At 43.9% G+C, this 23,288-nt stretch overlaps 1 protein-coding gene across 10 annotated transcripts in view; it reads left to right on the forward strand.

The window, feature by feature from the left end:
• CACNB2 (calcium voltage-gated channel auxiliary subunit beta 2) overlaps positions 1 to 23,288 on the forward strand; it is a 456,068-nt gene that overhangs the window by 294,298 nt on the left and 138,482 nt on the right. For all 10 annotated transcript variants that reach the window (XM_077490913.1, XM_077490914.1, XM_077490918.1 and 7 more), the window contains one exon: positions 10,417 to 10,536. In XM_077490913.1, coding sequence (XP_077347039.1) covers positions 10,417 to 10,536 — 120 coding nt within the window. The remainder of the gene's footprint in view (positions 1 to 10,416; positions 10,537 to 23,288) is intronic.

Genomic DNA, 23,288 nt, shown 5'->3' on the forward strand with positions numbered 1-23,288 from the left:
AGAACAGTCACACAGGCAGAGGCATGATGGGACTTGTAGTTCAGCAACAGCTGGAGGGCTTAGGATAAATATAATACGGTGCTTGACCAAAGAGGTTCAGACCTTTTACAACATGCTAGACCAGGAATCTCCAAACTTTCTAAGGAACGGGCCAGTTTACTGTCCTTCAGGCTTGGGGGGGGGGGGGGGGGGGAATGTGGCCAGTGGGAGTAGAATATGCCCCAGCATCAGTGCCCCATCATTGGTTTTAATGGAATGAATAGTTTTCCATTGATGGTGTCAGTAGGGGGAATGGTGCTCCATCATTGATGTCAGTTGGTTGAATAATGCCCTAAGGGCCAGATAACAGTAAGCAAAGGGCCACATCCAGCACCCCGGCCACAGTTTGGAGACCACTGTGCTAGACACATACAGTATGTCCGCCATATGCACTGGCAAATTTTACCATTTGCAACCAAGAGCGGACTGACCATTTGTCCACTCGGGCACTGCCCGAGGGCCCCGGGCCACTAGGGGGCCCCATCAGGGTTGCCAGCCTCAGTAAAACCAGGGACAGTATGTAAAAATCTGTGTTTTTTTTACATCTGTCTCTGAAATGTCCCTTACCGACATCCTTTTGGTCTAAAAATCCTGAGATTATAGCTGCCCCACCTCTCCAGTACCTTCTCAGCCAATAGAAACATGTCTGTGTATACTGTGTGTACATGTATGTGTATACTGTGTGATTGTATACTGTGTGTGTGTTTGTGTATACTGTGTGGCCCCAAAATCTCTGATTGCCTGGGGGCCCCATAATCTCCTATTGCCCGGGGGCCCCATGAGTTGTCAGTCCGCCCCTGTTTGCAACCAATTAAGGTGATCTACCAACACCATTACTGTGTATTGAAGCTCCACTTCACTACATTTTATTTATACAAATCCCTTTCTTCTGCCTACCCAACCCCCTTCCTCTTGGAAAAGGGAGTACTCCCCCGTGTGACGTGTCCCTTCAGCCCTGGCTGCCATGTCACTTCCAGGTTAAATCACGTCCAGCTTCACTCAACCCACTTCCTGTAAGTTAAGGGAGTCAAGGACACACCCCCTGGGCTTACAGGAGAAGGATGCAAGTAATGCTCCGTACACATGGGCGGAATTTTCGACAGAAAAAGTCAGACAGGAATATTTATAAAGCAGTGAATCTAACATTCTCTAAACACTGTAGGTGCAAGTGAATCTTCCTAGTGCATGTGTTTAAATGAGAAAATTGATTCACCAGCAGTGAAAGTTTGGTGAAAGTCATTTACTGCTTTAAAAATATGCCTCTTAACTGTATTAGCTCTGCAAAATATATAGTGTGTGTGTGTGTATGTATGTATGTATGTATATATGTATATATATATATATATATATATATATATATATATATATATATATATATATATATATACACATTTTCTGATTTCAGTGGGCCTGTGTGCAACATTGTACATTGAACCTCCTCTCTGAAGACTCTGGATTACACCTCTCTGTTATGGATGGCACACATGGGTTGCTTAGCGGCATCCAGTGTGTATATGGCCAGAGCCGGTGTTCTGCCGTATAGTGTCCGGCCATGAAATAGTGTCCGGACCGTACTGCGCATGCGCAGTACAGAGCAGACGAAGCTTCGGAAAATCTCCGAAGCTGAACGGCGCCTGCGCCGTGAGTGGAGGTGGTAGCCCCACCATCCAAGCGGACACAGGGTTGTGAATATTAGAGGGCCCCTCGCGGGCGAGCTTGGCTCGCCACGCTTCGGGCTCGGCCTTGCTGCGCTCGGCTCTTTTTTATTCCTACTCTATGTCCACTTGGATAGTGGGCATAGTGGGCATAGAACCTGGACTCACGGCGCAGGCGCCGTTCATCCTCTGCAATTTTCGGAATCTGTGTTGCTGTGTACTGCGCATGCGCAGTACACAGCGGACACAATGCGATGGAGGACTTATTTGAAAAGACACCGGGACCCTGGTTGAAAACCAGCGCCTGCAACGTTCATATATTTGCAACCAATAAACGCCAGTTCCTCTCACCCCATATTGCACTGCATACTATTAGGTGACTTTGTTTGGTTTTATAACCAAGTGGACCAGGGTACATATGTATCACCTGTGTACCTGATCAGTGTACTGTTGGCACTGCGCCCACCCCCTTCACACAGCAGATGCAGTGCCAGCATACTTTGATCTCCTTTGAGCTGCAGATGCAAGTGACAGGCATGGCTGTAACTCAAAGGACATTGTCCCAGCAAGCAGCTCTTGTAGAATTGAATGCCCAATGTGTGCTGGTGGCATACATTTGCCCCTGCTCACCCTCGAGGCCTGTGTGCACTACATGCACTGCACACATTAGGGACATGCCAGTGTATATGTTCATATATATATTTAACACCTTAGTGTCAGTACAGATGATGTCAGTGCCAGATTACTAAATAGGCAGAGTAGGCACCAGCCTATGGGTCCCATGCCGTTTAAGGACCCCATGACAACAGATCAAAATAATATTGATTTGATCTTGAAAGAAAAGAAGAAAAGGACAATGAAGCTTCCTTAAAGTGCTATTAAACCCACAACAGTAAAATCAGTCTGTATATGCAGTAAAGCATGCTTGTTGTACTCGTGGAACCTAAAGGGTTAATCCTCTGCATTGTGCAAAAAGGCTGTTTTATTCTGTCTTCTCTGATCCTCCTCTTCTTCCACCTTCCCCAATCCATCTGCTGATAGTACAGAGCCCTGGAGGCACTCTGCACATGCTCAGTTTGATATGCATTACTAGAGTTTTATTTATTTATGGGAGGGTGCATGTGATCGGCACAGGGCCAATCAGCACTGTCCAGATAAAGGGGCAGGGGTCATGCAGACTCATAGGACAGTCAGAGTAGAATGTAAACGCCTCCTACAATCTTTAGCCAGACACTGATAGAAGTCACAAGACTGCTATATACTGCTGATGAGAAAAGGTATTTAGCAGTTTATATTTACTAAAATAATTGCATTTCTATGTTCTGTGTACCATGGGAGACCAGATATAGTGAATGCAGGGTCCTGGGTTTAGTAACACTATAAATTGTTTACAAAAGATAGAAAAAATGAATCAACTCAAAGAAACGAAAACTTTACATTATTATTATTATTATTATTATTATTATTATTATTATTATTATTATACAGGCTTTATATAGTGCAAACAGTTTATGTAGCACTTTACAACATGAGGGTTAGACAGTACAAATACAAGACACTTTAATACAGTAGGAATCAGAGGGCCCTGCTCCTTAGAGCTTACAATCTAAGGGATACAAGAGATAATAACTGTGGGTGATGTGCTGATTGAGAAAATAAATGTGCAGTTGTTAGGTGGGGGGCCAGATAGGCTTCTCTGAAGAGATGAGTTTTCAGGGATTGTCTGAAAGTGGATAAAGTAGGAGAAAATCGGACAGATTGGGATAGAGGATTCCAGAGGATGGGAGAGGCTCTGAAGAAGTCCTGAACATGAGCATGGGATGTGGTGACAAGGGAGTTTGAGAGCAGGAGGTCATGGGAGGAGTGAAGAGAACGATTACTGTACTTTACTTTACATTAAAGACTACTAAATACTGTATTAATGTAATGTACCCAAAACCAACTTAAAGTACATAAACCATAGACATTAGCTTCACATTACAGCTCGTCTCTTAGCCCTGGTTCACACTAGTGCAGTTTTGAAGTTGCGCTTACTTCAGCCCGACTTCAAAGCAGTGCGACTTCATGTACAGCTTCCTGATATCTGTGCGATTTAATTTAACAGATGCCAATGCAAGTTGCACTGAAATCGCACAGAAATAGTGCAGGAACCTTTTTTCGAAGTCGTAGCAATTTAAACTGTTCCATTGCCGCAAATGGGGTGTGACTTTTCATGCAACTGTCAAGTCGCATGACAAGTCGCACTGGTGTGAACCAGGGCATAAAAGCTCATCTTCTTTCAGCTAATACAACCTACATACGTGTAATGTACAGTAGTGATGGTCATCTCCATCTAGCAGGCCGACGTGCACACTGCTTAGTTCAATGTTATCCCACTACAGTGCGCATGAGAAATCCCAAGAAACCTGCGAGAGGGGCCCCAAAGTTTTGACTGCCTAGGGCAGTGATGGCGAACCTTGGCACTCCAGATGTTTTGGAACTACATTTCCCGTGATGCTCATGCACTCCGTAGGTTAGCATAGTGAGAAATGTAGTTCCAGAACATCTGGGGTGCCAAGGTTCGCCATCACTGCCCTAGGGCACTAGATGATGTTGATACATTAAAAGTGATGTGAAGTCCAGTCTGACCCTAACAGATGTTTTCTAGTATATAGGCACCCAGACACATAGTAAAGGCTCCTGTCCTCATAAGGTGGTGTCTCAGGGTAATTGCTGGCTGTGCACATTTTTACTGGTCATTTTATCAATCCCTTATAAGTGGTGGGGGTAACAGATCCCTCTTCTGTGTGCATTCATGTGGGATCTCAAGTACCCAGCTTTGTGGGAGGCATATAAGAAAAGATAAGAGGGTCTTTTTCCAAGGACTAGTTAAAATTATTGTTGTCTGGTTCACAGAAATTCACTGCATAGCTCCTCTTGGGCAGTCCACCCCTTAGAGCCCCGCCCCTGCGCAGCGCAAGGAAGCTGCTTCTCTGCATCCTACATGTGCCGAAGGTGTAGGAACTCTCCTGCTACCCAAAGGGCATTAAAATCTGGATCCTGATTACCATCTGATTGTACAGCTGAATGTTCCAAAAATGAAAATATCCATCAATCAAAATTAATTGAAGAGCAGATTGTAAATTGTGTGGTCAGCTTTCCAACTTACCTAGGTCCATTAAAAACCTTTCAAATCTCTATTTTTACAGCCTCATCCCATTTGTATAATTTCTGTACAGCTTAATCTAGACTGCACAATAAGACTGTAACATGCCTGACCGCACTACGACTCCGGTGTGACTTGACTTTGTACTGCTCTATGGTATATGTGGGGACAGTTCTGAAAATGATGGCACAATAAGAATGCAGTACTGTACCATCAAGGTGTTGCAGTGTATAGAGCATGTAATTGCCATACAGGCTGGGTAATGTCCATAAAATGAACGCAGATTGTGTGCGGGGTGCCGACTCTGTAGTGACTGTGTGATTGGCAGCAGATGATATGCGTAGCCAACACAACACCCGTTGACTGTTTGTTAATAGCATGTGTTGCTGAGTCTGTTGTGTCGTCAGATCAGGATATGCAGATGAGCCTGCTGAGAGCAGAAAGAAAATAGAGATCGCTTTTCAGTGAGATTATTATACGCCTCATGATCAACAGTCAAAACAGCTTGTTTAAGGGATTGAGAGCTCGCTCTTAGACTCCAGTCATGTTCCTTCTTTATAAAGTGGAACTCCGGGTAATCCATAAAATATACAGCTGCAATACATATCAAGGAGCTGTCTAACCTGCCAAAAGATTTGTATATCTGCCTGGCCAGTCCTGAGATTTACACAGCCTTGCCAGACAGCAGAGCCGGGCTGGTGACCTGATTGTTCTGCTATGTAGATGACCACTTGCTGACCGCCCTATAGCAGTTTTACTGCTACAAGGCCGCAGCTGTGTGCTGGATCCTGTGTATATATACGTAATCTGGCTCTTCCAAATAGCGGGCATGAATGGGTGCTGCCGGCTGCTTGCTCCTGCATAGATTATGCACAACGGGAGCTGATTCTGCAGAGACACAGAACGGCAAACTTCCTATGTAAACAAGGGTGATCGCCGTTCTGTCAGCAGGGAAGGCATGTATCCAGTGTTCCTGCAAAGCAGAGACGTGGATCCATGCCTTCCCCTAGTAAAAGCACTTCCCGCACTGTAGTAAAGCAAAGGCTAGGCACACAGTTAACCCTTTGATCGCCCCTGATGTTAACCCCTTCCCAGCCAGTGTCGTTACTACAGTGACAGTGCATATCTTTTAGTACTGATCACTATAATGTCACTGGTCCCCAAAAAGTGTCAAGTGTCTGAACATCTGCCACAATATCGCAGTCCTGCTCTAACTCACTGATCACCGCCATTACTAGTAAAAATAAATTAATAAAAATATCCCATAGTTTGTAAACGCTATGACTTTTGCGCAAACCAAATATAGACAGTGCCTTGAAAAAGTATTCATACCCCTTGAAATTTTCCACATTTTGTCATGTTACAAGCAAAAACTTAAATGTATTTTATTGGGATTTTATGTGATAGACCAACACAAAGTGGCACATAATTGTAAAGTGGAAGGAAAATAATAAATGATTTTCACTTTTTTTTTTTTTACAAATTAACCCTTTCATGACTAAGCCTATTTTTGGCATTTGGTATTTACAAGTTAAAAACCATATTTTTTGCTAGAAAATTACTTGGAACCCCCAAACATTATATATATTCTTTTAGCAGAGACTCTTGAGAATAAAACGGCGATTGTTGCAATATTTTATGTCACACGGTATTTGCGCAGAGGTGTTTTAAACGCAACTTTTTGGAAAAGGGACACTTTCATGAATTAAAAAAAAAACGAAACAGTAAAATTAGCCCAATTTTTTTGCATAATGTGAAAGATAATGTTACGCCGAATAAATAGATACCAAACATGTCACACTTTATAATTGCATGCACTCGTGGATTGACAACAAAGTATGGTACCTAAAAATCTCAATAGGCGACGCTTTAAAAAAATTTTTACGGTTACCAGGTTAGCGTTACAGAGGAGGTCTAGTGCTAGAATTATTGCTCTCGCTCTGACGATCGCGGCGATAACTCACGTGTGATTTGAACACCGTTTACATATGCGGGCGCGACTTCCATATGCGTTGTCTTTGCTTCGCGAGCTCGCGGGGACGGCGGGTGCTTTAAAATTATTATTATTTATTTATTTCATTTATATTAAAATGACTAAATTGTTTTAAAAATAAAAATAAAATTTGATCACTTTTATTGCTGTCACAAGGAATGTAAACATCCCTTGTGACAGTAATAGGTGGTGACAGGTACCCCTCCTTTACACTTCAATGTATTCAGATCGCCGAAAACGGCGATTCTGAATACCGTATATTTTTTTTAAACCGGCGCCATTGGCAGCCGAGTAAACAGGAAGTGACGTCATGACATCGCTTCCGTGTTTACGATTAGGATACTGGAATGAAGCCGATTACGGCTTCGTTCCAGTTCCTCCCCCGGATCTTGAATCGGTGCTCCCGATCGAGCGGGAGCACCGGTAACAGCGGCGGGAGGCGGCGGGAGGGGGGACGTCCCTCCCGCTCCTCCGGCATAACAGCCGAGCGGCTTTTAGCCGCTTCGGTTGTTATGGCTGGATAGCCAATCGCCCGCTGAAAAAAACGGTACCGGGATGATGCCTGCAGGTGCGGCATACAACCACTTTAACCATTTCCTGCCCGCATGACGTGGATTGTGAGTGGAGATATCTGGATAATGCCTACAGCTACAGGCATCATCCAGATATCATTTTATTTCCAGTTAGCCATTCCCTACAATGTAAAAACCATCCTAGCGGCTTGTTACCCGCTGGATGGCTTTTACAGGCATTGAGAGGGGACCTCCCCCCCTTCCCACTACCCATCAGCGCCTCTCGGGCTCCCCGTGCAATTGTGAAACCAGAAAACGAATCCGACTGTGGTGCCGGTGTCCTATCCGATAGTGTCCGCTGTGCATGCGCAGTACACAGCAACACAGATTCCGAAAATTGCCGAGGATGAATGGTGCCTGCGCCGTGAGTCCAGGTTCTATCCCCACTATCCAAGTGGACATAGAGTAGGAATATAAAAGAGCCGAGCGCAGCGAGGCCGAGCCCAAAGCGTGGCGAGCAAAGCTCGCCCGCGAGGGGCCCTCTAATATTCACAACCCTAAGTCCGCTTGGATGGTGGGGCCACCACCTCCACTCACGGCGCAGGAGCCGTTCAGCTTCGGAGATTTTTCGAAGCTTCGTCTGCTCTGTACTGCGCATGCGCAGTACGGGGCGGACGCTATATGATGGCCGGACACTATATGGCAGAACACCGGGTTACCACAGAGCTGGCCAAGGACTGGATGGTTCCTGGTCAGCTCTATTGACCTGGGAAACCGAAGTCAAAGTCATGATGTCATTTCCAGCTCTTGCAGATGTAAACGCTGCCATTTTTTTTCCCCTCTAGAAAGCAGATATCAGTGTTTTTATGTTTTGTTTTTGTTTTGTTTTTTTTAAATCTCAGGGTAGAGGAGATATCTGGGGTCTTATAGATCCCAGATCTCTCCATAAAGAGGACCTGTCATGCTCTATTTCTTTCACAAGGGATGTCTACATTTCTTGTGATAGGTATAAAAGTGATCAAAAAAAAATAAAAAATTAAAAGGACAGTGTAAAAATATATTTTTTTTTTAAATAAAATGAATAATATAAAAAAAAAAATTAAAGCGCCCCGTCCCCTCATGCTCTCATGCAGAAGCAAACGCGTACGTAAGTTACGCCTTGCATATGTAAACAGTGTTTGCATCACACATGGGAGGTATCACCCCAAACATTAGAGTGAGAGCAATAATTCTAGCGATAGACCTCCTCTGTAACTCTAAATTGGTAACCTATAAAAATAAAATGTCTATGGAGATTTTTAAGTACTGTAGTTTGGCAGCATTCCATGAGTGTGCGCAATTTTTTAAAGCTTGATGTGTTAGGTATCTATTTATACTATATTTAACATTATCTTTTATATTTAACAAAAAAAATGCATTATGTATTCTGTATTTTTTTTTTTGCATTAAAATTCAGTGTATTTTTCCCCAAAAAATTGCATTTAAAAAAATGGCTGCGCAAATTCCATGTGACACAACAAATTTCAATGATCGCCATTTTATTCTCTAGTTTCTCTGCTAAAAAAAATATATATAACGTTTGGGAGTCATTTTCTAGCAAAAAAATAAATAAAAATACAGATTTTTACATGTAGGAGAGAAATGTCAGAATTGGCCTGGGTGGGAACTAGTCAAGCAGTATGGCTTGGTCGTGTCCCTGCCTTCATCCTGTGATTGGACTCCCAGTTTGAGTGCAGCTGTGCAAGGAATTGGAGGCGGCTGATATACAGTAAAAATGTAGGTACTTAAAGTGGTGTTCCACAAAAAAAAAAAAATTATTTATGTTCCTAAAAAAATAAATAAAAACATTTGGATTTTTTTTTTTAACTTGCCTCAAAATGCCTGTTGCTAGGGGGTCCCTCGTAGTCTGCCTCCTTCAGTGCCTGGGCTGGTGACATCACTTCCCCTCGGCGCAGGAAGGGCTCAGCTCTGCCCCCTCCCTCCTGTCAGTCATCTTGGACACGTGACAGGTCCCAGATGACTGCGCTGCCAATCGCAGTGGGTGCCCGGCTGTGACTTCAGTTAGAATGCCGGCGCCGCCCAGCGGAGGGGGGGACGAGCGGGGCTTCGTTCCCCTGCATCACTGGACCCTGGGACAGGTAAGTGTCCGATTTTTAAAAGTCAGCAGCTGCAGTATTTGTAGCTGCTGACTTTTATTTTATTTTTATTTTTTTTAGGGAAACTCCTCTTTAAATTAGCTGCATTTAAAAATACATTTAATCGCTTTTTGAAATTCATACATAACTGCATTATGTAGTATTGTTGTATACCTGATTATAAAGTATGAGCTGGAAACTGATTATAAAGTATGAGCTGGAGTTTGGCTTCAGTTTGTTAGTATATCAAAAGCTGCTAATACATTTAACACTCCTCTCCTCCCAGGCTGACAATGTTGCTGTGCCTCCTGTTCTCATTCCTCCAGAGTGGCGTCTCACTAATACAGGAAGTGTGTTACTGGCCACATCGTCATGTGCAAACTGAGGCGAAAAGAGCCAAATAAAATAAAACCAATGCAGGCTCCACATCTAATGATTGATAAGCTGCAGAAAAATACATTTTTGGTTTTGGGTTTAATACCGCTTTGACGTATTAACGATGATACCCTATTTCAGTCGATATATCGGGGCATCCCTACTCTTAACGCTCCTGCACACATAGGCATATAGAGGCAGAAATCCCCCCAATGCCAGCACATCCACGAGAAGCAGCATTTTTGCAGAAAAAAAATGCTTGATGCATGTAAACGCACGCTAATGCTAGGCGTATTTAGTGCTTGATCATTAATTCATTTCAATGGCCAGAATAAATTATTATTATGGCTAATGAAAGGAATTATCATCCACGCACTTGAAAAACACCCCTAAACGCATTTACAAGCGTCAATCGTATTTTTCTGCCAAATGCTGCTGCCAGAAGGAAAGGCTTCTAGAGAGATGCGCAAACATCAAATGGGCATGAGGCCCAAAATTCCATGTAAAATGATTTGAAATGTGGTGTCTTTGCTGCAGTTAACGCATATCCTTATCTCTGCAGGGTTCGGCGGACTCCTACACCAGCCGTCCATCCGATTCTGATGTCTCTTTGGAGGAAGACAGAGAGGCGGTGCGCAGGGAAGCAGAGCGACAGGCCCAGACACAGTTGGAGAAAGCCAAGGTACAGCTGGTGACACAGATGGCACCTCCTGGTGCCCTTCAGGAAATGCATTTGTACAACATTGTAAAGCATTGCTCTCCACCATTATATGAAGGATTGGTTTGTCTAAGGTTCTTGGCAGTGGTGACCCGTCCATAAGGGGTGCACGGGCGCCCCCCAATCCATGCGCCAGGCCCCTAATCTACATGCAGGGCACCGGACACATGGATTTCAATGGGTTCTTGTTCTTTTTATAAGCACATGATTAGAGCCTGAGCTTTTAATTGGCTTAAAAAAAAAAGGGTGGACTCGGGGCGCAGAGCACCGCAGTTGTGTGATAATAGCAAATTAATATTCGCTATTGCCTTCCTGTTTCTTCTCCCAGCCAATCAGGCTGCGAGTGGGGGGGGGGGGCGTTGTTTGCCGCTCCCACAAAATATTGAGCACCAGCCGCCACTGGTTGATTTGTAAAGTTCTTGTTTGTTTGGTTAAGAGGCATGATAACTATGGATCTCTAGTCTTTGATTCTGTTATGCCCACTAAGGAGCTGAGAGACCGCATGGGTCAGCAGAAGTCACTGCAGTTGCCATGTTGTGCTGCACTATGACACCAGCCATTTGATGGCTTGACGGGTCGGTTGAGAGCTCACATAAACTCAAAACTGTGATCGTTGTCATTTGATGCATGCCTTGAATGTAGGGGCTCATTTACACATATGGCAAGGACTGCTGCTCCTCTGAAAAGTGATCCACTGTAGGATCACCTTTCAGAGGCACTTGATAGACGATGAGGAGGCGATATGTTGCCTCCTCACCGCTGATTTTAACCCCCTAAATGCTGCACTACCACAGTTGCAGGGAGGTTGCAAATCCATTTACTTGAATGTGTCACGTTTGGCGAGCAGTAGTGTCCACTTTACACAGCAGGGGGTTAAATTTCTGACACAGCCATGATGCTTTGCTTGTGTACACCCATGCCTTTGCAGCTTAAAAGGGAGCAGTTGGAGACAGTAAAATGGTGCAACCGCGTGTTTTTACCCCCGCCCACCCCAACTACAAGTGTAAATAAGCCCTTTTGGTGTCATACACACTTCGAAAAATGATATTCACTTTCTGATTGATCTCTTCCACTTAGAATAATCAATTTATGGTCCACAACCCATTTGATCGATATACCAAACAAGGGGAAGTGGATTTTGAATAATAGTTAAGATATGATTGTACCTTACTATCATACTTTGTAGATCCACCATGTAATGTCATAATCTGATCAATCAAAATACCATCATATTTATGAACATGTATTTCAATGCTGCTGATTAATGCAAAACAAAGAAAAACCTGTGCTTTGACTGATCAAATCAGTTTTATCAAATCTGATTGAAATCAAGTCTAAATTGATTGGATGTGAATTTAATGCTATTTGATTTTTTGCAGATTGATTGATCATTTTGATCAAAACGCAAATTGGATAAAAAATGTGAAGTGTGTATGGCCGCCATAACTGTTTTGGGAAACATTCAAGCTCTGTTCACACAGGCCGAATATCCGAATATTGGGCGGTATCGGCCGTTTAAATAGAAACAAATTTTCAAAGGCTGTTTTATTCTAGTGATATCAAGGATAATTTTATTATTATGCTTTTTTTATTTTTTATTTGGGCAAGTTACCACAACACCATTATCCCATAGTTTTTAAGATCAAATATACAACTATGTTGGTGTCCCTTGTTAATTTTACATTGTATTTTTTTAAATGTAACTGCCTACGCCCAAACTGTCATTTGAAGTAAAACACACAGCCAAGTATTATTCTACACAATTTTTTTATTGTGTATTAAAAAAAGAAAACAAATAAAATTAGACATGCTATCTGCCAATAGAACTTAACCAAAAAGTGCATTCTATGCATCCAAAAATATAGAAAATATACCAAATCAAATCATTATTCAACCAAAAAAATTATGTCAAAGCAACTCTAAGGCCAATAATAAATAACACGTTATCTCCTCCGATTCCGCGACATGTCTGGTTGAAGAACGGTTGTTCAGAAACTAACTGAAAAGCACGAAAGGAAAAGTGCGAAATTAAAAGTGCAAATCAATATTCACCAAACTTCTACTAATACAAAATTAGCAGAAGAAGCCCAAAGGGTGGGGCTAAAGAGCTGAAAAAACATGTAGTACGTCACTATGTTCATGATTGTTGGCCAACAGTTGTGTGCCGTGTGTATGCAAGACAAGTTTGTTGGCCAACGCCCTTTGGACAAAAGTCCACGGTTTTGTTGGCCAACAATCTGACCGTTTGTATGAGGCTAAACTTTAAGCTCAGAGCTACTGCATCATATTAGGCCCTTTTCACAATGGGACAGTGAGTGCGTCGGCGGTAAAGCACCAATTTACCGTCAATTTCACAAGGCTATTCGGCCGCTAGTGTAGTGCTTTTACCCCCCCCACTAGTGGCCGAGAAAGGGTTAAAACCACCGCAAAGTGCTGCCCCATTGATTTCAATGGGCAGGAGCGGTTTAAGAGCCGCTCCTTCACCGCTCCAAAGATGCTGCTAGCAGGACTTTTTTTAGCGTCCAGCCAGCGCGTCGCTCCGGTGTGAAGCTCTCGGGACTTTCACATTGGAGAGACAGCAGCGGCTCTTTCAGGTCAGTTTGCAGGCGCTATTTTTAGCATTATAATGCCTGCAAAGCGCCCCAGTGTGAAAGGGGTCTAAGCCCTTGTAGACACGTTCGGCAATTCCGACGGAAAATGTCCGATCGGACCGTGTTGTCGGATAATCCGATCGTGTGTGGGCTCCATCTGACTTTTTCCATCAGAATGTCCGGCCAACAAAGTTTGAGAGCTGGATATAAAATTTTCCGACAACATGATCCGATCGGACTTTGTCCGATCGTTTGTAGAGAATTCGGACAAAGTGCCATGCATGCTCATATCAAATTACAAGACCAAAGCTATTGGCTACTAGCCTGAATGTAGTCCCGTTGTAACTAAATAACGTCATCATGTTCCGAACGATCGGATTTTCCGACAACTTTGTGCGACCGTGTGTATGCAACACCAGTATCGGACAAAATCCGTCGGAAAAAATCCGCCGGATTTTGTTGTCGGAATGTCCAACCGTGTGTACAAGGACTTAGAGAAAGCGCTTTTAAGGAGGTTTGAATCAGGAAAAAAGCTTCATCCTGTGATGTGATGGTGGAGGTGAACAGTAAGGACTAGGCCTTAATTAGCAATGTCCTTAGCAACGTCCTGGGAGTAGGTATTGCACTCAGGCTTTGGGAGGTACGTAAATGGCCTACACCTATAGCAAGAGCATTATTCATTTTTAGTCAGAGCTTCACAGTTTTTATTATCTACAGACACCACTTATCTGCATATGCAGTTTTTTTTTTCTCTGTTCACACTTATGCTCTGTACACACGGTCGGACTTTCCGACGGAAAATGTGCGTTCGGACCGTGTTGTCGGAAAATCCGATCGCGTGTGGGCTCCATCGAACTTTTTCCGTTGGAATTTCCCACACACAAAGTTTGAAAGCTAGATCTAAAATTTTACGACAACAAAATCCGATCATTTAAATTCCGATCGTGTGTAGACAATTCCGATGAACAAAGTGCCACGCATGCTCAGAATAAATTACGGGACGAAAGCTATTGGCTACTGGCCTCTTTATAGTCCCGTCATACGTGTTGTACGTCACCTTGTTCTGAACGATCGGATTTTTTTTGTCCCACCATGTGCATGAAAGACAGGTTTTTCCCCAAATCCGTCTGAAAAAATCTTTTTGATTTTGTCATCGGAATGTCCGACCGTGTGTACAAGGCATTAGACGTTTTTGGGTGTTTTTTTGCTGTAAGCCTCCGCTCTAAAAACGATCAACAAGACAAATCTCGTTCCTTTCAATGGCCCCTGTTCACATCTGAGCGTTCTGTCGCCTGAAGCAAAATGTCCGTCACTCATAAAAAAGTACAGGAGCTTCTTTTTTGCCAGATTACAAGCGTTTTACTGCTTTTACATTGGTGACCTTTTAACCTTGAAAACGCTTGTACAAAAACGCTGCAAAAAACGCCTGTAAAATAGCAACGCCTAGATGTTAACAGAACCTAAAGGTGGACTAATCCTTTAAGAACCGAATATTGCTTCATTTCAGGTAATAGTGTGCGAAGGACAGGTTCTCTCCAGGCTGTGTGGAAGGCAGGGAAGCGCTCTCTCCTGTGGAGACGCCGGGGCCTGGCTGCCACGCTGGTGTATTTGTTTCTGAGATAAGTAAATCTAGCCCTGCGTTGCTATGGGAATCAGGAATCAGGCTTGGTGGCTGCACTATGCGGACAGGCTTTATACAATATTTATTACTTCTGGCAGTGCTGTCACAGCAGAAGCTGAAAAAATACATCAAACCCCAGGTTTTTTTTTTCCAGTTTTTTATTTTATTTTATTTTCTGCACATGAAATGTTCTCACTTCAGGTAACCGAGGCATTCTGTAAAAGGAACACAGATCCTGACTGAGAGACAACTGGTGCACAGCGGGGCAGGAAGCCCAGAGCCAGAGCAAGCTGCTACCGACATAAGTCACCGCAGCATCTGGTAGTCATGTGTCGCCATAGCGATTATCATACAATCCTGTCACCTTAGTCTTCATTTAAAAGGATAGTTCACCTTTACCAAAAAGCTTGTCTATGCAGGTAAGGGATGCTTGTAGATTAAAACAGACTGTGCAGCTCTGACTAAAGATGAATAATATCCTTGTTATAGATGTAGGCCATTTACATACCTTATGAAGCTTGACTGGAATACTCCCAGGACATTGCTTAATACTCCCAGGACATTACTAAGTACTCCCAGGACATTGCCTAGTACTCCCAGGACATTGCTTATTACTCCAAGGACATTACTAAGTACTCCCAGGACATTGCTTAGTACTCCAAGGACATTACTAAGTACTCCCAGGACATTGCTTAGTACTCCCAGGACATTGCTTAGTACTCCCAGGACATTGCTTAGTACACCCAGGACATTGCTTAGTACTCCCAGGACATTGCTTATTACTCCAAGGACATTACTAAGTACTCCCAGGACATTGCTTAGTACTCCCAGGACATTGCTTAGTACTCCCAGGACATTGCTTAGTACACCCAGGACATTGCTTAGTACTCCCAGGATGTTTGCTAAGTACTTCCAGGACATTGCTAAGTACTTCCAGGACATTGCTTAATACTCCCAAGACATTGCTAAGTGCTCCCAGGACATTGCTAAGTACTCCCAGGACATTGCTTAGTACTCCCAGGATGTTTGCTAAGTACTCCCAGGACATTGCTTAGTACTCCCAGGACATTGCTAAATACCCCCAGGACATTGCTAAGTACTCCCAGGACAATGCTTAGTACCCCCAGGACATTTCTTAGTACCCCAGGACATTGCTTAGTATCCCCAGGACATTGCTTAGTACTCCCAGGACATTGCTTAGTACTCCCAGGACATTGCTTAGTACTCCCAGGACATTGCTTAGTACTCCCAGGACATTGCTTAGTACTCCCAGGACATTGCTTAGTACTCCCAGGATGTTTGCTAAGTACTCTCAGGACATTGCCTAGTACTCCCAGGACATTGCTAAGTACTCCCAGGACATTGCTAAGTACTCCCAGGACATTGCTTAGTACTCCCAGGACATTGCTTAGTACTCCCAGGACATTGCTTAGTACTCCAAGGGCATTGCTAAGTACTCCAAGGACATTGCTTAGTACTCCCAGGACATTGCTTAGTACACCCAGGACATTGCTTAGTACTCCCAGGATGTTTACTAAGTACTCCCAGGACATTGCTTAGTACTCCCAGGACATTGCTTAGTACTCCCAGGACATTGCTTAGTACTCCCAGGACATTGCTAAGTAACCCCAGGACATTGCTAAGTACTCCCCAGACATTGCTAAGTACTCCCAGGATGTTTGCTAAGTACTCCCAGGACCTTTGCTAAGTACTCCCAGGACCTTTGCTAAGTACGGTACTCCCAGGATGTTTGCTAAGTACTCCCAGGACAATTGCTAAGTACTCCCAGGACATTGCTAAGGGAGGCCTAGTCATCACTGCTCACCTCCATCATCACAGGACACAGTAGCTCTGAGCTCAGCATTTGAGAGCTCACTCCTGTGATGGTGGAGGTGAGCAGTATTGACTTAGTGGAGATCAGTGGAGTAAGCCGTGTCTACAGTGATTTCCATCTTCTATGGAGAACCCCACAAGTATGGCACAAACATCGCTGTAACACTGTACAAATTGCCATGCCTGGATTTCAGCTTTAAAGTGATTCTAAGCCCTGGTTCACACTGAACACGGCTTTGAAATGATGCGATTTCATCTGAACTCGCACCGTTTCAAAGCCGCATTTCAGTCTGGGGGCAACTTGAAAAACAGGTGCAAGTTCATGCACAGATGTCTATTGAAATCGCCCCCCGAAGTCGCCAAAAGTAGTGCAGGAACTACTTTTAGAAATTGGTGCGGCGCTTCACCGATTGAGACGCTCCTATTGCCGGCAATAGGCTCTGATTTAACATTCAATTTAAACTGTAAAATCTCATGTCCAATCACGCCAATGTGAATAGGGGCTAAAGGCAAGCTATCAGGCTTGTTCAATAATCACTACAAAGTGCAATAACCGAAAACAACCCGTATTAACCATACTAATGTCAGCATAATGAGCACTGCACCTGACTGTTTTCTGCTGATTGAATGAGCCCCTATGTGTTATATCTAGTGCTTCCCAAAGACCGTATTTCTATGTACTCCCTATGTACTCCCTATGTACTCCCTGCTGGTTTATATGTCAATCCTGCATAAGGGATAGAGGCAAAAAATCATAAGCACAACCGGCGGCGCTGAGACAGGCTGATGATGTAACCGGCTGTCAGAAGTCTTTCTCTGTGTCACACATTGATGCTCTCCTGGTTGCTATGGGAATTTGGCTGAGCGCTCATGTTTAGTGGCACAGACACAGAGCATGTCTAATCTGTAACTACTTGTTTGTTCTATTTGTGGAAGCAATATTCTGTATTCAAGGGGAGGCATTTACTAATTACTGAGTAATTTAAAACGAAGGTAGTTATTGTGATAGAAAGCTTCCTGTCTCGTTCGGGCAGCTGTGAGAGTTTGGCACGTGGATTTGTCAGCTTGGCAACGGTTATCGGGGATGGTGGCAGCAAAGCTTTGGTTTAAACTGATATGGGTGAAACATGAAGAACCTGGCGAGGCAAGCTGGGGCTTGTGGTTGCTTAACCCCTTCCCACCCAGCATTAAACAGGGTCTGTATGCCCTGAGGGGGGGAAGGATGAGAAATCGTGTGTCCAACCAGCTACCGATCGTTAATGGAGACCGCGAGCTGTCTATGAAGTCTATGTGCTGGGAGCACACAGTGAGCACATTCTCAGCACAGAATCCTCGGGTGACTAATGACCCGTCCCATACATGCAGCGTGTGGGCATTAAAGCATATCCCTCTATAGTGTGTGCTTGTCTCAATCCAGAGCACTTATGCCATGTACACACGATCGGAATTGTGGCCAGCAAAAGACCAATGAGAGCTTTTCATCGGAAAATGCGACCGTGTGTATGTTCCATCCGAATTTAGCTGTCCGAATTTCCCCCAGCAAAAAATGTATAGCATGTTCTCAATTTTCCCAAAGGAAAAACTTTCTATTGGAAATTCCGATCGTGTGTATGCAATTCTGACACGCCAAAACTCACGCATGCTCAGATTCAACTATGAGATGGAAGCTATTTGCTACTGGGTATTGAACTTCTTTTCTAGTCCCGTCGTACGTATTGTACGTCACCGCGTTCCTAGCAGTCGGAATTTGGTGTGACCGTGTGTAGGGAAGACAGTTTGAGTGGAATTCCGTCAAGAAAACCATCAGAGCTTTTTCCGACGAGAATTCCGATCGTGTGTACGCAGCATAAGTGTAATTTCTGTCTGCTTCCTCATACCTCTTCTATCAGCATGAGTCACTTCTGACAAGTTTTCCTGACACCAAGAGGTAAAAAGGTGACAGAGGAGCAGGGCCGGGACAAGGGGTGGGTGGGCAGAAAGAGAGGCTGCCCCGGGCGCAGGATGTATTGTAGTGATGGGGGCGCCGCAAGTTCTTTCTACTATAAGGTGGCAGGAGTAGTGACAGCGGCATCAATACTTCTGTCAGCCCAGTTCTGGAAGCAGCAAGGAGAGAGCCAGGAGGAGGTGCAGGCTGTGCTCTCTCTCTTTCTCATAAGCTTACACATAATGGGGGGGGGGGGGGCATTTTGGCATTTCTGCCCTGAGCAATGGATGATCTTGTCCTGGCACTGCAGAGGAGGAATCTCCAGCTGATTGACAGCCTCAGCTGAGCGTTCCTTTTGTGCTGTGTGAAAGGGGGGGGGGGGGTGTCCCTTCCCTCCATTCAGCTGTCAGAGTTCTCCTCAGCGTGTAACTTCAGCTCTCCACCCCATTTTCTGGAATCTCAGACAAGCTTTATAAATTCAACACTTTGGCTGTAGAGAAGACTGCAGGTAAACAGGTATAATGCATGTTGGAGGATTTGTTTTATCTCTGTGTATCACCTGAGGCCAGTCACTTCACTGGGTATATTGAGGGTTTACAACCACTTTAAAGCCCACCCTTTGGCTGCCACACATGTTTTTCTTGGGCAGCAATAGGTTTAAGGATTTGTTCACACATGTTCCAGTGATCAGGGTTTTTTCAGCACTGGATAAACACCAGTCACTACTATGGCAGCGTTTTTATATATGTGCGACATTTGCACTGCAACGGAGTCCAGAGGTGCGTTGCTGCAGGCAAACATGTGCTATTTTACCATCACCACACAGCAATGCAGGACACCGCGCTGCTGCGTGGAGACATGAATGAAGTGTCAGTTGTGCAATTCAAATAAAGGTTAAAAAAAAGTGTGAAACGCGCATCAGACTCTCCTTCACCGCGGCTCATTGCATCCAAAAGCCGACAACTACCTGCACACTAAAATGGAGCATTTAGCGCATGTGTAGTGTGAACAATCCCTTTAACCCAAGAACATATAAGGTAAAATATTGCAGCTGACCCGTTCTTAGATGTGGTGGCTGCATTCGTTTTATTTTCTTCAAGAAAAGTACCTTTTTTGCTCGTACAGGCTTTACCTGTTGATACTGCTAGAAATTCAGTTGTTCTTGTTACTTCCCATGCACCAAACTGAAATCTCGAACAACCTTCCCAAGCATTTTCCATGAACTACAAAACACCTCCTCTGTGAAGATTAGGGAGAGGTGTGTTCTGCCCTCCTAAAACACTTCCTGTCCTAAGGTGACAACACTGCTCTTCCATAGATACAATACAGGGACAGGATCACTGCATGAAAAGAAAGGAACCTAAAAAAAGAGACACTCATTGCCATAATCCGTAATGAATACAAGGGAAAAAAGGCAAATTGGGACTATACTGGCCAGACGAGTACACAACATGTATACAATCATATATATATATATATATATATATATATATATATATATATGACTTACCGTATTGGCGAAATAACACGCACCTTCATTTTAAGAGGGAAGTTTCAGGAAAACAACTTAAATTTTAAACAAAGAGCTTCGAAACAAAATAAGACCGTGCCCATTAATGCAGCCTTATCAGTGCCCATCTGCAGCTTCACTATTGCCCATCAATGCAGACTCACTATTGTTCATAAATGCAGCCTGATCAGTGCCCATCTGCAGCCTCACCATTGCCCATCAATGCAGCCTGATCAGTGCCCATCTGCCGCTTCCCCATTGCCCATCAATGCAGCTTGATCAATGCCCATCTGCAGCCTCACCATTGCCCATCAATGCAGCCTGATTAGTGCCCATCTGCAGCCTCAACATTGCCTATCAATGCAACCTGATCAGTGCCCATCTGCAGCCTCAACATTGCCCATCAATGCAACCTGATCAGTGCCCATCTGCAGCCTCAACATTGCAGCCTGATCAGTGGCCATCTGCAGCCTCACCATTGCCGATCAATGCAGCCTGATCAGTGCCCATGTGCAGCCTCACCATTGCCCATCAATGCAGCCTGATCAGTGCCCATGTGCAGCCTCACCATTGCCCATCAATGCAGCCTGATCAGTGCCCATCTGCAGCCTCACCATTGCAGCCTGATCAGTGCCCATCTGCAGCCTCACCATTGCATGGAGATTAGGCAGGCTGGATTACACAGAACGAAGATCTCCCGTTTTCTCGGCAGCCGCTGTATTATGAAGTCCCGCCTCCTGGACCAGCTCCTATGATAGACAGATAGTCCTGGTCCAATGTGACTTATATCATAGTAGCTGGTCCAGGAGGTGGCTGAGAAATAAATGGGAGATCCCCACTCTGTGTAATCCGGTGGCACTCGCTCCCACCATCCCCTCCGAAGCAGCCTAACATCGGCAAAGAACACGCACACGTCATTTGCATTCACCGATTAAATATGGTATATGCTCCATACAAGTGTACAGTATATGTAAATCTCCATAGGTCAACGCACTTCACATAAGTTAGCTTCATCAGGACGCTTGGAAGATAATAACGGTAGTCTATAATGAAAGAATGTTCTGGTTAAACATAAACATAGATACCCCCAATTAGGATCTTACAGGTGATATGTGGTAATACCTGAGTATCTATGCTTATGTTTAACCATAATAATCTTTTGTTACAGACAACTGCTATTATCTTTCAGGAGTCCTGATGAAGCTAACTTAAGTGAAACCCGTTGACTCAGAGATTTATATATAAACTTATATTGGGCATATAGGTCATGAATAATGTAATGATGATCGTGTACACAATCATTTGCAGTTGGTCTCGCCTATGAGCAAGATATCTAGCAATGCTTTTATGGACATGTACATATATAATTAAATAAATTTTTTAATAAAATTTTATTTGCATATTGTGTACTCCCTGTCTGGCGGTATAGTCCGACTTTGCCTTTTTTTCCATTATTAAAAATATCTGCATTATTTTACTTTTTGGGTGTAGATAAACTATAAAGTGAAACTTTACCCAAGAGGGAAAGGTCCACTTATTTGCATCCTCCCCCCACCTCTTCAACATTTGGCCCTTTTTAGGAGGAGGAGCATTTTGACAGGTACCTGCTCCTACTTCAGGTTGGATCGCCTCTGCAATCCCAGTGGAAGTTCAACCCCTCTTTTCCCCCCTTCAACCCCTCTTCTGGGACACATCACAGGTCCTAGAAAACTGCGAGGTCAATCACAAAGGGCAGCATGGTTCGCGCATGCGTAGTGGAAGACTGATTATGAAGCCGCAAGGCTTCACTGCCGGTTTCCCTTAGTTAAGATGCCGACTCCTGGACCCGAAGCTGATTGACGAATCAGCTCGGGTGAGGACAGCGCTGGACCCCTGCACAGGTAAGTATCATATTAAAAGTCGGCAGGTGCAGTATTTGTAGCTGCTGACTTTTAGTTTTGGAGGGGAAACTGGAGAACCGCTTTCAGGTCCTATTCAGATTGCTTCACCGGGCTGTAATTAATTACCATATACCGTAAGTGAATTTGCGTTCCTTTTTGATTGGGCTGCTCACAATCCACAACACATATTCTAATTTCCATACAGCTTTTCTTTTTTACAGCAGTACAGCAAAACCTGCATTTGTGTGCTATTCAAATAGTAGCTGTGCGTTGCTGTAAATAACAGTAAATGGTACATAGTTACATAGTAGGTCAGATCGAAAAAAAGGCACAAGTCCATCAAGTCCAACCTGTGTGTGTGTGATTATATGTCAGTCAGAGGCGTGCGCACAGGGTGTGCCAGGTGTGCATGGGCACACCCTAATTGCCAGATTCCCCCTGTTTAGACCCCTGGTATTTCACCAAAGCCCCCTAAAAAAGCTCCTAAAAATATTGTAAAAAAATAAAACTGTTAAAAAAACATAATAATAATAATTTTAAAAAATGCAGACACAGTCCACTGCCCTACTAACACTGCCCACTGCTCTATGGACACTGTCAGATAATATACACATGCACACACACACATGGTTTGAGCTTTGGGGTGCACACCCTAATGCAATAGGCTGTGCACACCTATGATGTCAGTATTACATTGTATATCCCTGTATGTTGCGGTTGTTCAGGTGCTTATCTAATCATTTCTTGAAACTATCAATGCCTCTCGCTGAGACCACTGCTTGTGGAAGGGAATTCCACATCCTTGCTGCTCTTACAGTGAAGAACCCTCTATGTAGTTTAAGGTTAAACATTGCATCTGCCCAATACATATTGTAAGTGGGCGCTGAGAGAAATATGTCAGCTGGCATTGATGATCTCCTGAGGATGCCAGTTGCCTGGCTGCCTTCAGCGTTCCTACTTTGACCCGGAACAAGCATTTTCATAAGGAGGACAGTATTAAAGGGGGATTTTCTGTCATTCGTATAAAACGTTTGGTAGGATCGAATTAAATGAAGTCAACTGAGCTAATTAAAGTAATTAACCAATAATTACCCCCCAAAAAAGAAGAAACAGCCAATGGCATCAGAAAGAGGATATTGATTTTTTTTTTTTGATCGGCAACATGTGATAGAGACAGTGCAGCCTCGGGAGTGGGGGGGGGGGGGGGTTTATAAAACTCCATCGATGTGACTGTAAGATGACCCTCCTGCTGTTCTCATTCATTTTTCTCCTCGTGTTATGTTGTGATATATTATCTGTCATCCAGGGTTGCAGTGACCTCACAGCCATTACATAGTTTCATCTTGATTGTTTACAG

Source organism: Lithobates pipiens, unplaced genomic scaffold (assembly GCF_037356315.1).
Source record: "Lithobates pipiens isolate NorthernLeopardFrog02 unplaced genomic scaffold, aLitPip1_a1.2 Scaffold_19, whole genome shotgun sequence".
Lineage (NCBI taxonomy): Eukaryota > Metazoa > Chordata > Amphibia > Anura > Ranidae > Lithobates > Lithobates pipiens.